Source organism: Dermatophagoides pteronyssinus, unplaced genomic scaffold (genome assembly GCF_027571235.1).
Source record: "Dermatophagoides pteronyssinus isolate colony J.1.1.1.1 unplaced genomic scaffold, Derpt_VIB-CSIC_2022.12 sq0006, whole genome shotgun sequence".
Taxonomy (NCBI): Eukaryota; Metazoa; Arthropoda; class Arachnida; order Sarcoptiformes; family Pyroglyphidae; genus Dermatophagoides; species Dermatophagoides pteronyssinus.
Genome location: NW_027461530.1, coordinates 2,178,967 through 2,191,412, shown reverse-complemented (window position 1 = coordinate 2,191,412; position 12,446 = coordinate 2,178,967). Strand labels below are relative to the sequence as shown.

The following is a 12,446-nucleotide window of genomic DNA, read 5'->3' as shown; positions in this document are numbered from 1 at the left end:
ATGAAATTTAATAGCGACAACCGAGGTGATGATGATGAAAGCAAGAAAAAAAAAAGAAAGAAAGAAAGATCGACAACAACAACAACAACAAAAAAACCGAAAGGGTTGGATGATTGTGTTGATGTGAAAAAAACTGTTGTTTTTTTCTCTTTCTTTCTCACTATTTTGGCACTAAAATCAATTAATGTTAATGTTATTATCATTGATGATGATGATGATGATGATAAGTTTTGTCACCATAGTTTGTTTAGTTTGTTATCATCATTATTATTATCATCATCAACAAATGTAGTGGTGTGTGGTATAAGTATAGCTGAATAACAATGTAACTAAATGAGAAAAAAGAAAAAAGTAAAAAAAAAAATGAAAGAGTTGTGATTTATTTCTCTCTCTCTACTTTTTTGTTTCCTTAGTGTGTACCGCTAAAGAAAAAAAAAGAAAGAAAGAAAGGAGAAAACATCCATCCATATCCATTTTAACCAGGCATATTCCATCCATTCAATCCAATAAGCCAGACAATCAGACAGTCACATTAAAGTCAGTCAGTCAGTCAGTCAGTCAGTCAGTTAGTAAGTCAGTTAGCGAGTGGAATTTAATTAGACCATTAAATCAGATGATCCAAACATCAAATATGCACTATACATATGTGTTGACGTGACTCTTTCATTTTTCTTTTCATTTTTTTACTTTAAATATATTTTCCAATCCAAATGTATCAATGATGTTTGGTAATTTTTCTTTTTATTTAACACTTTGAATTTCATATAAATGATAAATAAGATAAGATAATAATAACGATGAAGAATATAATGATAGATTGATAGATAAAAAAAACGTTTGCTTATAAAAACATAAGTAAGTAAGTAACCAAACGTTAAAATTACAAACATTACATATATATCTGTGCGTACATAAGTAGCCGAAAGATTTTTTTTTCGCAAAAAAAGCAGGCAAGAGTTAAATTGTGAAACAAAAAAACTGGAACTCATGACAGCAACAGAAAATCAATTTGGTTTTTTTTTCTTCTTCTTCAAATATTTAAGTGAAAAATGAGGGAAATTTCTTATTTTCTCGCCATTTCTAAATGACGACAACGATGATGATGATAATGATGATGAAGGATGAATGTTTGGAAAGGGAGCTTATCCAATCATCAAAACCACCACCACAACCATCATCATCAATCGTATCAAAAGAGTTAAGCAAGTATTAAAGTTTGATAAGTGAGATTTTGAATAATGAATGAATGTTGCGTACATATAGAAAAGCAGAAGTGACAGAAACAGAAAAAAAAACAGGACATGACAACGGCAATGACAATGACAAGTGTATCGAAAAAAAATCATACCATTTTTTTTTTTTTTGATATTTGGGTGTAAATAGGAATCGCTGAGTTAGTTAGTTAGAGATAAAGAGTTAGAGGGAGAGTGAGAGAGAGAGAGAGGAAAAGTGAAAGAGTAAAAAAAAACACAAATTGATTAATTTGTAATTATTTTTAATGAAAGAAATCAATAATGATGGTGATTGACAGGATGTTTCAAGTTTTTCATTGGTTAAATCTACACTATGGGTTAACTCGGTTTAGATTTTTCTGTTTTTCAAGTACAGTTAGTTGTTCAAATTAATAATTCTTGGAAATGATGAAAAAAACCCTTTTTTTTACCAAGAAAAGATTTCTGTTTCAAAACCAAAAGAAAGAAAAAAGAAAATAAACGGATGTTAATTGATAAACAAAACCAGAAGAAAAACAAATGAATCGTTTAGGTCAAAGTGTTTAACAAAAAAAAAGCAAACAATCATTATTATGATGTAATTAAATAGGCTTTTCATTCTTCGATCGATTGATCGATTGATTGATTAATTAATTCATTAATGAAAAGAAAATGATCAAACACATAAATAGACAGGAAAGCATTATATATGAATGAATGAAAACGTACAAATCCAAAAAAAACAACAAGGAAGTTTTTTTCAATATATGAAAAAATTGATGATAAAAATGGCTAGATATAAATTAAAAGTTTTTTTCTGTTTTTTTAACTTATAAGTGTAATGATTGATTTTAGTTATAGTTTTCTGTGTTTTTGAGATTTTCTCTTTTTTTTCGCATTTTTTTACGCTTAGCTCACAAATGATAAGAAAGTTATATGGAAAAGCACACAAACACACATGATGAACAACCTGGTATGGATTTAGTAATCAAATCAGTATTTTAAGATTGGATTGAATTGGATTGAATGAATGATTGGATGAATGAAAGAGAGATTTATGAGCCAGATATTACATACTATAGATCGAGCTATATATCAATGTTGTTAAATAAACCAGAAAACTGCCACCGATGATGACATGATCCGGGCGTCATATACATTACAAAACATTACATTACAAACATACACACACATAGGCTAAAGGACAAAGTTTGATGTCCTCTTTGTAGATAATTTTTGTCATAATCATCATCATCGTTTGTTGTTATTTAATTTGATTTGATTTTGATTTTCAATGATTTTTGTTGTTGTTGTTGTTGTGATGGTAATATGGTCGATTGTTACATCCTTCTTATTATTAAATATTGATGATTAAATGATGTCAATTTTTTCCTTTTTTTTCACTGCTTTCTGTTGGATAAATTGAATATCATATAATGAAAAAAAACAACAACCAGAAGAAAGAAAGAAGAAAATCTGATGATGCTTATGAAATTAATCATACACACACAACACACACAATGAATGATTGAATATATCAAGAGTTCATAGGGGAATGAAATGAACCCAATATTGTTATGTAAAAAAAAGGCGAAAGGCAAAAACTCAATGAAAAATGATTCAAAAAATATCATCAATCCATATCAAGCATTCAATTGAATTTGAACAACAACAAAAAAAAGCACATATTATGAATTAAATTGAATGAAATGAATGATGAGATTTGATTCGTTTAATTTACAACAACAAAAAATCATATAATATCTTCATCATCATTGTTGGTTATTATTCAATATAATCACGTTTTAGATGTCATGTAATAGTGGAAAGTTCATAACAACAACAACAATAATTTATAACCAACAAAGAGTAATGAACCCGATTTGTAATTGACCCGAAATTAAAATGAAAAAGTGAAAAAAAAACAATCAAAATGAAAATATTTGGGTGGTCGATGTTGGTGGTATTAAACAACAATGATGATGAGGATGATTATGATGATTAGATTCGATTGAGGTAGATCGATATTTTATCTATTTTGCTTGGTAGATATGAATCTCTGATGGGTTACGGGTATCTGGTGATGTTTTTTTTTGGGTGAATGAAGAGATGAAGAAAGGAGAAGCTAGGAACTCATATTAGGATTGCATTTGGATTGAATTTATTGATGATGAAAAGTAAGAAGTTTTCTAAAATTATCGCGCCATTTTTATATGTCATAAGAAAACCAAAAAAAATTTCGGTTTTTGCACATCAAACACACAGAAACACATTTCAAATTGGCCACTTTACAAATAAACAAACAGGATTTCATTCATTGAATCAACGAAGAAACAAAAAAAATTCAGATCAACAAGTGGTTATGTTTCAATTGGAATGTTTCAATTAAAATGCACTGAGAAAATTTTTTTTCGCCGATTAACAAACAGCAAACAGCAAACAGCAAGAAAAAAAAGAAAAAGAGAGAGAAAAGTTCAATGGCAAAGGCATCACATTTTTTTTAAATCGGAACCGTTACAAACAAACAAATATTTTAGCTAAAATGATTATATGAAAGGCTTAATGTATGATCCTCGTGATCTCTCTGTCGACCGACTGATCCAGTCAGTGGCTGTTGATTGAATGAATAATTTTGCTCTATCTTCTTTTTCTGTTTATGTTTCTCTAAATATTTTGACGATATAATAAGGATGATGATGGTCGTCGTCGCCGTCATCATAATCGTTGTGGCGGTGGTGGTGGTGGTGGTGCGAAATGCAGGACGACGAATATACTCTGTGTCTATGTTTTTGTGTGTATGGAAATATCCTTACATACAGAAATACAAACGAAAACACTATCCACACACACAATGTGTGCACCATTTTTTTTTCTTTACAGTAAATGCAGCTAATCAAATGTGTAATAAAGCAAGTTGGAAATAAAAAGATTGTATGTTTCGTTTGCAAACTGCAGCAACAACAACAAAAAAAAACTTCTTGAGATCAATGTATAAGATGATGGTTTATTTCAATTTCCAACAAAAAAAGCTGCTGGACTTACTTTGGCTGATGGATCAAATGGGAAAAACACACAGGCGAGAAAACTCTTTCATTACATTGAATTTGGAATTTAAATTACTTTTTTTTTAAGAAAACTGCAAATTGTTAAATGAACAAGTGAAAAAGGGAGAGAAAAAATTTCCCAAAAAAAATGAGAAAAATAATGATGAGAGAGGAGGTCATAATCAAAACTTATTGATATGTATCAAATGATTTTTTCTTCGTTTCATCGTTTCATTCATCAAATTGTGCACTGATTTTTTTTCCCCATTCCAGTTAAAAATCAACAAGTTATCCACCAAGTTGATGACAATTTTATCAAATTTTGATCAAATCTTGATTCACTTTAGATACTTAAATGATGATGATTTGAAAATTGAATAAAAATGTTATGATGATTTTGAATTGAAACAATGTATAATGCCTATGGGGCATTTAAAACAAATATTTTATAACCGGGTGAAAATTGATTTTTCGAAAGAAATTCCGAAACCCAAATGATTATATAACAGTGAAAACGGAGAAATCTTTCTTTCTTTGAATTCTGACAAAAATGTGTTTAAAAAATTCTATGAATTTCTATTTATAGAATGAATGGTTCAGTTTGAAACAAACAAAATAGCCATTAGCCGAAAACAAACTAAGAATTTGTTTATACGGAATTTCATTTTCGACATCTGACCTTATCCAATTTTTAAAAAAAAAATGTTTACAGTTTTCTATCGATATGATACCATCATCTTCATTGAAGAAGATGGATGGATTGGATAGAATGAATGTCAAGGTCTAAAAATGGTTCTCACATGGTGTTTTTTTTTTTTTTTTTTTTGGTTTTTCCTTACGAACAAAATAAAAAAAAAAGGGAAAGAAAAAGCTTTTTATATGCCAGACACCGACATATATACAAGTGAAACTAACATAAACAACAACAACTGTAAATTTTTTTTTGTGTGGAAAAATAAAAAAATTCAAAACACCCGGTTTCCCATCACACCCTATCATGATTTTTTTTTGTTGGTTTCTTGGTAGAGACCTTCACACCATGTAGACGGACAGGGTAATAGTTTTTTTCTTCATTCAAAGGTCAATGACGAAAAAAAAGGGGAAAAATGAATGGATGGAAGAAAAAACCATGTTGAATTCTATCATTTTTCAATCGAAATAAATAAACAAATTAGGCCAAACAACAGAAACTTTTTCTTCTTCTTCTTATGATTCACAGACATTCATATGGTGGTTTTAAAATAACACATGATGATGATCCATAAATTCGATCATCTGGATAAATAAAACTCCTTCATAGACATTGACTTTACATTGACTATGAATGAACACTTATTGATTAACGGAACCTGTGCTCACATACATAGGTTATTGAAGGAAACAAAAATTTTCCATTCAAATAAGTCCAGATAAATCATTTGTTTTTTGTTTTTTGTTTTATGGATTAAAAATAACGATAATCTCCTTGAATGAATGAGCAGGTATATTTTGTCATCAATATTTACCATTCATTCATTCATTTATCTATCTTATCCGTTTATGATCCATTATTGACGACAAATCAATTATGAAGATGTAGGCAACTGAAAAAGAAGCAAAGTAGTAGAAAAAGATAATGATGTTATGATTGAATGAGTGGTATTTGAACTAGAAATGTCAAAAAACAACAGCATGATTATGTTGAATAATAATTCAAAAAATGAATAATGATCATTGAAGATTAATATAAAGGAGAAAAGGAAAAACGAAACATCATCAACAACGAATTACAAGTAAAAAAACTACGACGAATCGATTATGATTTCAAGCAAGCAACAAAGAAAAAGAAAAAAGATTCGAAATCCCATTTGAACAAACAAACAAACAAATATCTTCATTAATGTCTTAATATCGGTTACGCATTATGATTCTTTTTCGTTATGATGATTTTGATTTTCATTAAATGTTATTTAATTATTCAAAAAACACACAAAACAAACCATTCATATTTTCTTTAAAATATGTTTTCAATGCTGTAAATTGATTTCGTAGCATTCGTTTTTTTCCATAAAAGATGATAATGATGATAAAAGAAGAAGAAGAAAAAGAGAAAAAGAGTTAACAAGTTTCAAAACTACAAATCAACAGAGAAGAAAAGAATGTTTAATTAGTATATGAATTTATGGTTTAATTACCTTGTCACTAAATTATTATTGTTTGACATGTCAAACAAATTATTTATTTAACTCTTTCATGACAATCAACAATTAACTCTTTCTTGTCTTTTTCCCCATTCAAAATTCATATATAATAAATAAATTTTCTTGTTCTCACTCCCATGTTTCTTAATCGTAATAATTTCATTCATTTCATTTCATTCAAAGTTTAATTTGATGATGATAATGATGATATATCATCATCATCATCAAACAAACTAACTGAATAAATACAGACTTAAAGACAAACAAAAAAATTAATGATTCAACGAAATTTGCCTACAAAGATTATGATCAAATAAAACGAAATGAATGAAATGAAATGAGCAACAAGTTGCCTTTTGACCAGACGTTGAATGACCGATAAGGTATATTATTTATCAATAAGCAACAGCATAAATAAAAAACAAACCGACCAGCAAACCAACTGACCAGTGTAATAAACGAAAAAAAGCAGTATTTTTTTAAACAAAATGTACGTAAGGTCACCATTAATGGTCAGTTCAAAGTTGACCAGCAAAAAATTTTTTCTGAGAAAAAAAAATCCGTTGATTATCATTTCATAGCCAGCATCCGCGACAAAAAAAGAAACAACAACGGATGTTTTTCCCCCATCATCCCTCCTTCAATCTTTTCGCAAAAATCAATTAAAATCTCTTTTTGAAACTGATAAAATATCTTTATTTCTGATTTGATTTCATTACATTTTCAAATTAGATTATCATTATGGATGATCTGATTTTGTCGTCGTCGTTGTTGTTGTTGTTGTTGTTCATGTTGAACATCCAAAATAAACGGAATATTTTGAGAGAAGGAAAAACATGACATAAAAGTTTGAAAAAATGCAAAACAAAAAACGGAAATATTAACATTCGCCTCAGCTAAAACATGGGAGTAAAGGAGGCAAACAGAAAAAACGATAAAATTTTTTTCGGTTTTTTTTCGAATTGAAATTTCATTTTGAAAGATGCGAAATATTCATTCATTTACCCAAAAAGAAAAAAGTTTATGAACAAAAATGTTTTTGTTAAATTTTCATTCAAAGAATTACGCGATTCTTTTACGCGTAAAACTGGTAAACATTTTTTTTCCTTTATCAATGGTTTTTGTTTGTTTAATTTTCATCATTGTTTGATTTGTTTAATTTGATACCATCATCATCATCATCATGTCAGCATCTTTTTTCCCTATCTCTTCTTGATGAAACCCAAGAAGTTGAAAAATTATTGAAAAAAACAAAAACATTAGATTCCACTTTTTTTTATTTTGGATGAATAAATGGATTTTTATAAATATATTTTTTATTAAATGAGATTATTATGGGAAAACATTAAAAAAACAAAATTGAATTTGGCAACATAATCTTTTCTTTCCTCTTTTTCAAAAACCTTTGATGACAACCAGAGTGAAAAAATGTCATTTTGAATATTGAATTGAAAATGAACAAAAATTGGGCTTAAAATTTTCGGTTTTGTTTTTTAAATTCTTGTTCTTTAGATATGACATTTTTGGAGAAAAAATGTGTGCATGACACTTAAATTATCATTTTTGAATGTTTTTAACACTTTTCTCCCCCAGTTTGCTTGTTTGAAATCGATTATCAATAACAAAACAAAATATTAGAAACAATGAAGAAAAAAATATTCTATAATTTTCAAGAATAAAAACAATTTGTCTTTGCAGAATTTGAAGAGCTCGGAAGATTCTTTATATTTGAGTATAGTTGAAATCAATTTGTATGAAAATTCTGTCGCTTTAGTTTGTTTGTTCATTTGTTCATTATTACCGATATATTTTTAGCATTTTTTAAAATTAATTAACAGAGAATATGAATTTTTTTTGGTTGGTTGTTGTTGTTTGGTAAGGGGCACCATCGATCAAACGAAGAGAGAAAAGAGTTTTTTTCCATACTTTTTCTCTTGTCAAATTGTGAATTTCATATGAAAAGAATTGTGTATGTGTGTGTGTGTGGGTGTCATCATAGAAATCAGCTAATTGGAATAACCGAATCTCAACAAGTAGTGAGTTAAAGGCAAAAACAGAATATCATCAGAATTTTTGGTTTGTTTGTTTTTGTTGTTTGTTTGATAAATCAAATTCGGATATTGATAACCTACCTTGTTTGCGATGTAAAACAGATGAATTGAATTTATCACTTTCAAAAACATTTTTTAATGATGAATATTTGCACTGATTTGTGGAACATTTAATGAATAGGAACTTTCGTTGCAATGAATATATTCTGAATGAAAACACTTGTCTCGGCTATTTAGACATGATAATGGTTGTTTGTTTCAGGTAAAAAATTCTTAATGATTTGTCCAGAATTTGTCCATATGCAAACACACAAACACCCAGAATATTCAAATATTTCACAGAAAAATTTCTTTAAAAAAAAATTAAATTTGCTTCACATTACACATCAGAAATCTGAATGTTGCAATGAAAAAAGTTGTTTGTCATCAACTAAGGATTCTAAATTGAGGACATATTATGTGCTTCTTATGATGATTATGATGATTCGGATTTGATGAGGGAGTTGTAAGAATTAGTTTTGGGTCTTTTCACCATCATCACGCGATTCTTACCAAAGAAAAACAAAACAAAACAAACAAACAAACAAAATGATATGATTTAAACGTCAAAAAAAACAAAAAGAAAAAATATTTTGATGATGTTTAATCGTATGAAAATGATGAAGAAGAAGAAGATTCTTTTTTTTTTTTGACAAATTTCATTCCCTCAATCATAAATGTTTGGTTGTTGTTGTTGTTGTTGTTGAAAGGATTTCAAGGCACCGAACCAAGAAGAAAAAACAAAAACAAACAAAAAAAGATGATATATGATGAAAAGCAGCAAAGAAACACATCATCATTTAATTCGCTGATGAAAATGATGATGATCATTATCTTTCTTTCTTTTTTTTTACAGAACCAGAAAAGAAAAACTTGGGTGAAAAATGGAAAATCAGCAAAAAATAAAAAATAAATATATAACACCTTCAGTGAATCAGAACATTTTTTTTTTTGTTTGTTGTTTCGGATGATGCTTATTAATCAAGAATATGGATATTAACAACACCGGAATACAGAGATGGACACCCACACAAACAAACAAACAAACAAGCAAATCATATTCACAAACAAACAAACGATAATGAACTGTTGCTTCAACCAAAAAAAACATTCAACGATTTCATATTTCCACCATCATCATCCGCATCATAAACATCACCGAAAGAAAAAAAAATTGTTCATCCACGATTGAATCTAAAATATAAAATGGATGGTGGAAAAATACTTGGCTAACGAATTGCCAAATATCATTTGTGAAAAATATACTATGAGTGGTCTCTCTCTATGTATATTCGTTTGTTCGGTGTGTCTATTAGGTCTCAACCAGTCGGATTTCAATTTCACTCTCTCTCTCTCTCTCTCTCTCCCACACACACATATTTACCAGGAAAACAAAAGTAAAAAATGAACACCCGTTTTTTAGATATAAAGATATATACGCGGTTATATAGCAAATATTCAAATCAGTTTAGTAGTTTTTAGTTTTTGGATTTTTAGTTTTTTTACTTTGAAATCATCATCATCATTATTACATCGAAAGTATTCCCCAGAAAGCTCCTCCTGCAATATTTTTTTTTTAAATTTTTTTTTTGAAAGAAAAAAATTATTTCAATTTTCATGTAATAATCGTCCTCATTTTTTCAGTTTTTTGCGAAAAACCAAGTGAAAAAAAAAGTTCATCAAATCAAATTACTAATTAATTTTTGAAATCAGATGAATGACCATTGATGGCCAATGGCGATTGTTTAAAAAATGCGTCATCCAATGTGAAGAGAATGGCTTTGGATTTGTAATCTTGTTGAAATTATCGAAAAATATATGGATGTGTGTTTGGCTAATTTGTGATTATCAATTAATGAAAAAACATTGCTGGTTTCCCCCTCCCCCTCAATATTATAACCGACAATCAATAATCTTGGTCTGGATGATGATGATCGAGATGTATCAATATCAAACCGTCAGTCAGATAGTCAGCACCAGCACCAAACACCAACACCAGCAACAAACCATCTGCCTTATGTAAAAGCATTTTTTTTGTTTCATTTGAAAAAAACCGTTATTTAACCTAAACGTCCTGTTTTGTTGATCAAACGAAAGGTGAAAGGTCGAATTCCTTGACTTATGAAAACATTTTTTTTAACACCAAAAAAAACGTTGATTGATCCACGTTTTTTATTTTTTGTCGGTGAATTTGAAAAATTTTCCATTTTTGATAAATGTCCAGTCTGCATCATTTGCAAAAAAAAAGTCATAAGATTAAATAGAGTGCAACAAACTTTAATTTTTAATTTTTTTTTATTAATTACAAATTTATTGTAATTTGAATCCTCATTATTTAAAAAAATGATCCAAATAAAATTTAAAATTTAAAAATTTTTAAAAGGAAAACAACGCGCCATCTGCCGACAGGGATTTAAAATATATGGCGATGAATTTTCTTTATTGCTTAAAACGATTATTGAAGAAAATTTTTTTTTTTAACAACAAAAACGAAACCAAAAACAATAAAAAAAAAGACTAAACAAAAACTGCAGTTAAAACAAAGGGTTAATCATTCTAGAATAATATTTTTGATTGCAAATAATAATCAAGTTCATTAAAGTTGGACAACAACAAATGAAAAATGAAGCCAATCATTTAATGGAAGCGCACTTGTTTTTGGCTTTTGATGATCCAATTCATCCAATCCATTTTTGTTAATTAATTTCTTTACGTTTTTTATCCATTTTCTGTAAATATGTACAAGTGATAATCATTTTCTGTTGTGTATCATCGAAATATTTAAATACTTCCTATTTTGTTTTGAAAAAAAAGATTGAAATTAATTTTTTGGAAAACCAAAATAGAAAAAATATTTACCGTAGCCAATTCTTTTGCTATACCAGTACTACGAAATTGTTTTGGAACTTCAGTATGATGTAAAAGTACTTCATTATTACCCAAACGTTCATATTTGATAAATGCTTCATTATCTATTAAATGATGAAAAAAAATTGATTAACAAACAAATAAATCCAAGCAAACATATTGGGTACATACGTACCTGGGTCAAAGTTTATTCGAAATTTTTGTTGTTTAACATCATGTTCAATTTTGAATGATGATGATGATGGTGTTGGTGATGATAACGGCGATGGTGATGGTTTATCAGCATTTTTTATCGCTGTCATCAATCTGATTGATTGAAAATGGTTATTATTATCATAAAGGTTTTTAATGATGGAAAAATTTCCATTCATTCGTTTTGAACGGATAAAAATTGTTGAAAAATATTTAAGATGTAACATGGTGTGTTTATCGATTTGTGTATTGATCGTTTTGAATGTCGAATTACAAATGTAGAAATTATAATCACAGAAAGCTAATGAGCGAAAAATTATGACCAAAAATGATTATGAAATGAACGAAGGAAAAAAAAGTAAATAAACAAACAAACAACAAAAATAACAAAATCCTTGTCTGTTCAAGGTGAATAACAAGTGATCAACATGAAAAACATGAAAATGTTGAATGACACCACACATATGAGAGAGAGAGAGAGAGAGATGAACAAGTTTCTCTCTCTCTCAATAAATCAAAAGAAAAAATGCGTAATTTTTGTTTACCAAACACACTGGTTTCATGAATCCGTAAATAGATGGCAGCAGTAGTTTAAATTTGAATTTGATATTAACAAAAATTAATTTCATTAGTTAATTTCATAACATTCCTCTCTTTCTGGGTGTTTGATGGAGAAAAACACACAGAAAAAAGATTAACTTTGATTTTTTTCATTTTTGCATCATCATCATCATCATTATAATCAATGTATGATCCAACCAGATTGCCGAAAGAAAAGAAATGAAAAAAAAATACCAGAAAGCAATATGCATGATGATGATGCTTTTCATTTTTTTGGTTTTTTGTTTGATGCCATTTCAA

The 12,446-nt window shown here is 28.4% G+C and overlaps 1 protein-coding gene across 1 annotated transcript; it reads right to left on the bottom strand.

The window, feature by feature from the left end:
• Positions 1-10,801: 10,801 nt before the first annotated feature.
• On the bottom strand, positions 10,802-12,019 carry LOC113791108 (protein NATD1-like). The gene is made up of 3 exons (XM_027340837.2): positions 11,569-12,019; positions 11,385-11,497; positions 10,802-11,317 (listed from the first exon to the last, which is right to left on the bottom strand). Exons 1-3 carry the CDS (start codon positions 11,810-11,812, stop codon positions 11,222-11,224), a joined length of 453 nt encoding a protein of 150 aa, XP_027196638.1. The 5' UTR covers positions 11,813-12,019; the 3' UTR covers positions 10,802-11,221.
• Positions 12,020-12,446: the final 427 nt, after the last annotated feature.

What these genes read in the sequence shown, in the direction of transcription:
- LOC113791108 (XM_027340837.2), bottom strand. Translation starts at nt 11,812, where the DNA reads ATGTTACATCTTAAATATTTTTCAACAATTTTTATCCGTTCAAAACGA. An exon ending in TCGAATAAACTTTGACCCAG is followed by an intron (nt 11,498 to 11,568) that starts GTACGTATGTAC and finishes ATCATTTAATAG; the next exon opens with ATAATGAAGCATTTATCAAA. An exon ending in TAGCAAAAGAATTGGCTACG is followed by an intron (nt 11,318 to 11,384) that starts GTAAATATTTTT and finishes AAAACAAAATAG; the next exon opens with GAAGTATTTAAATATTTCGA.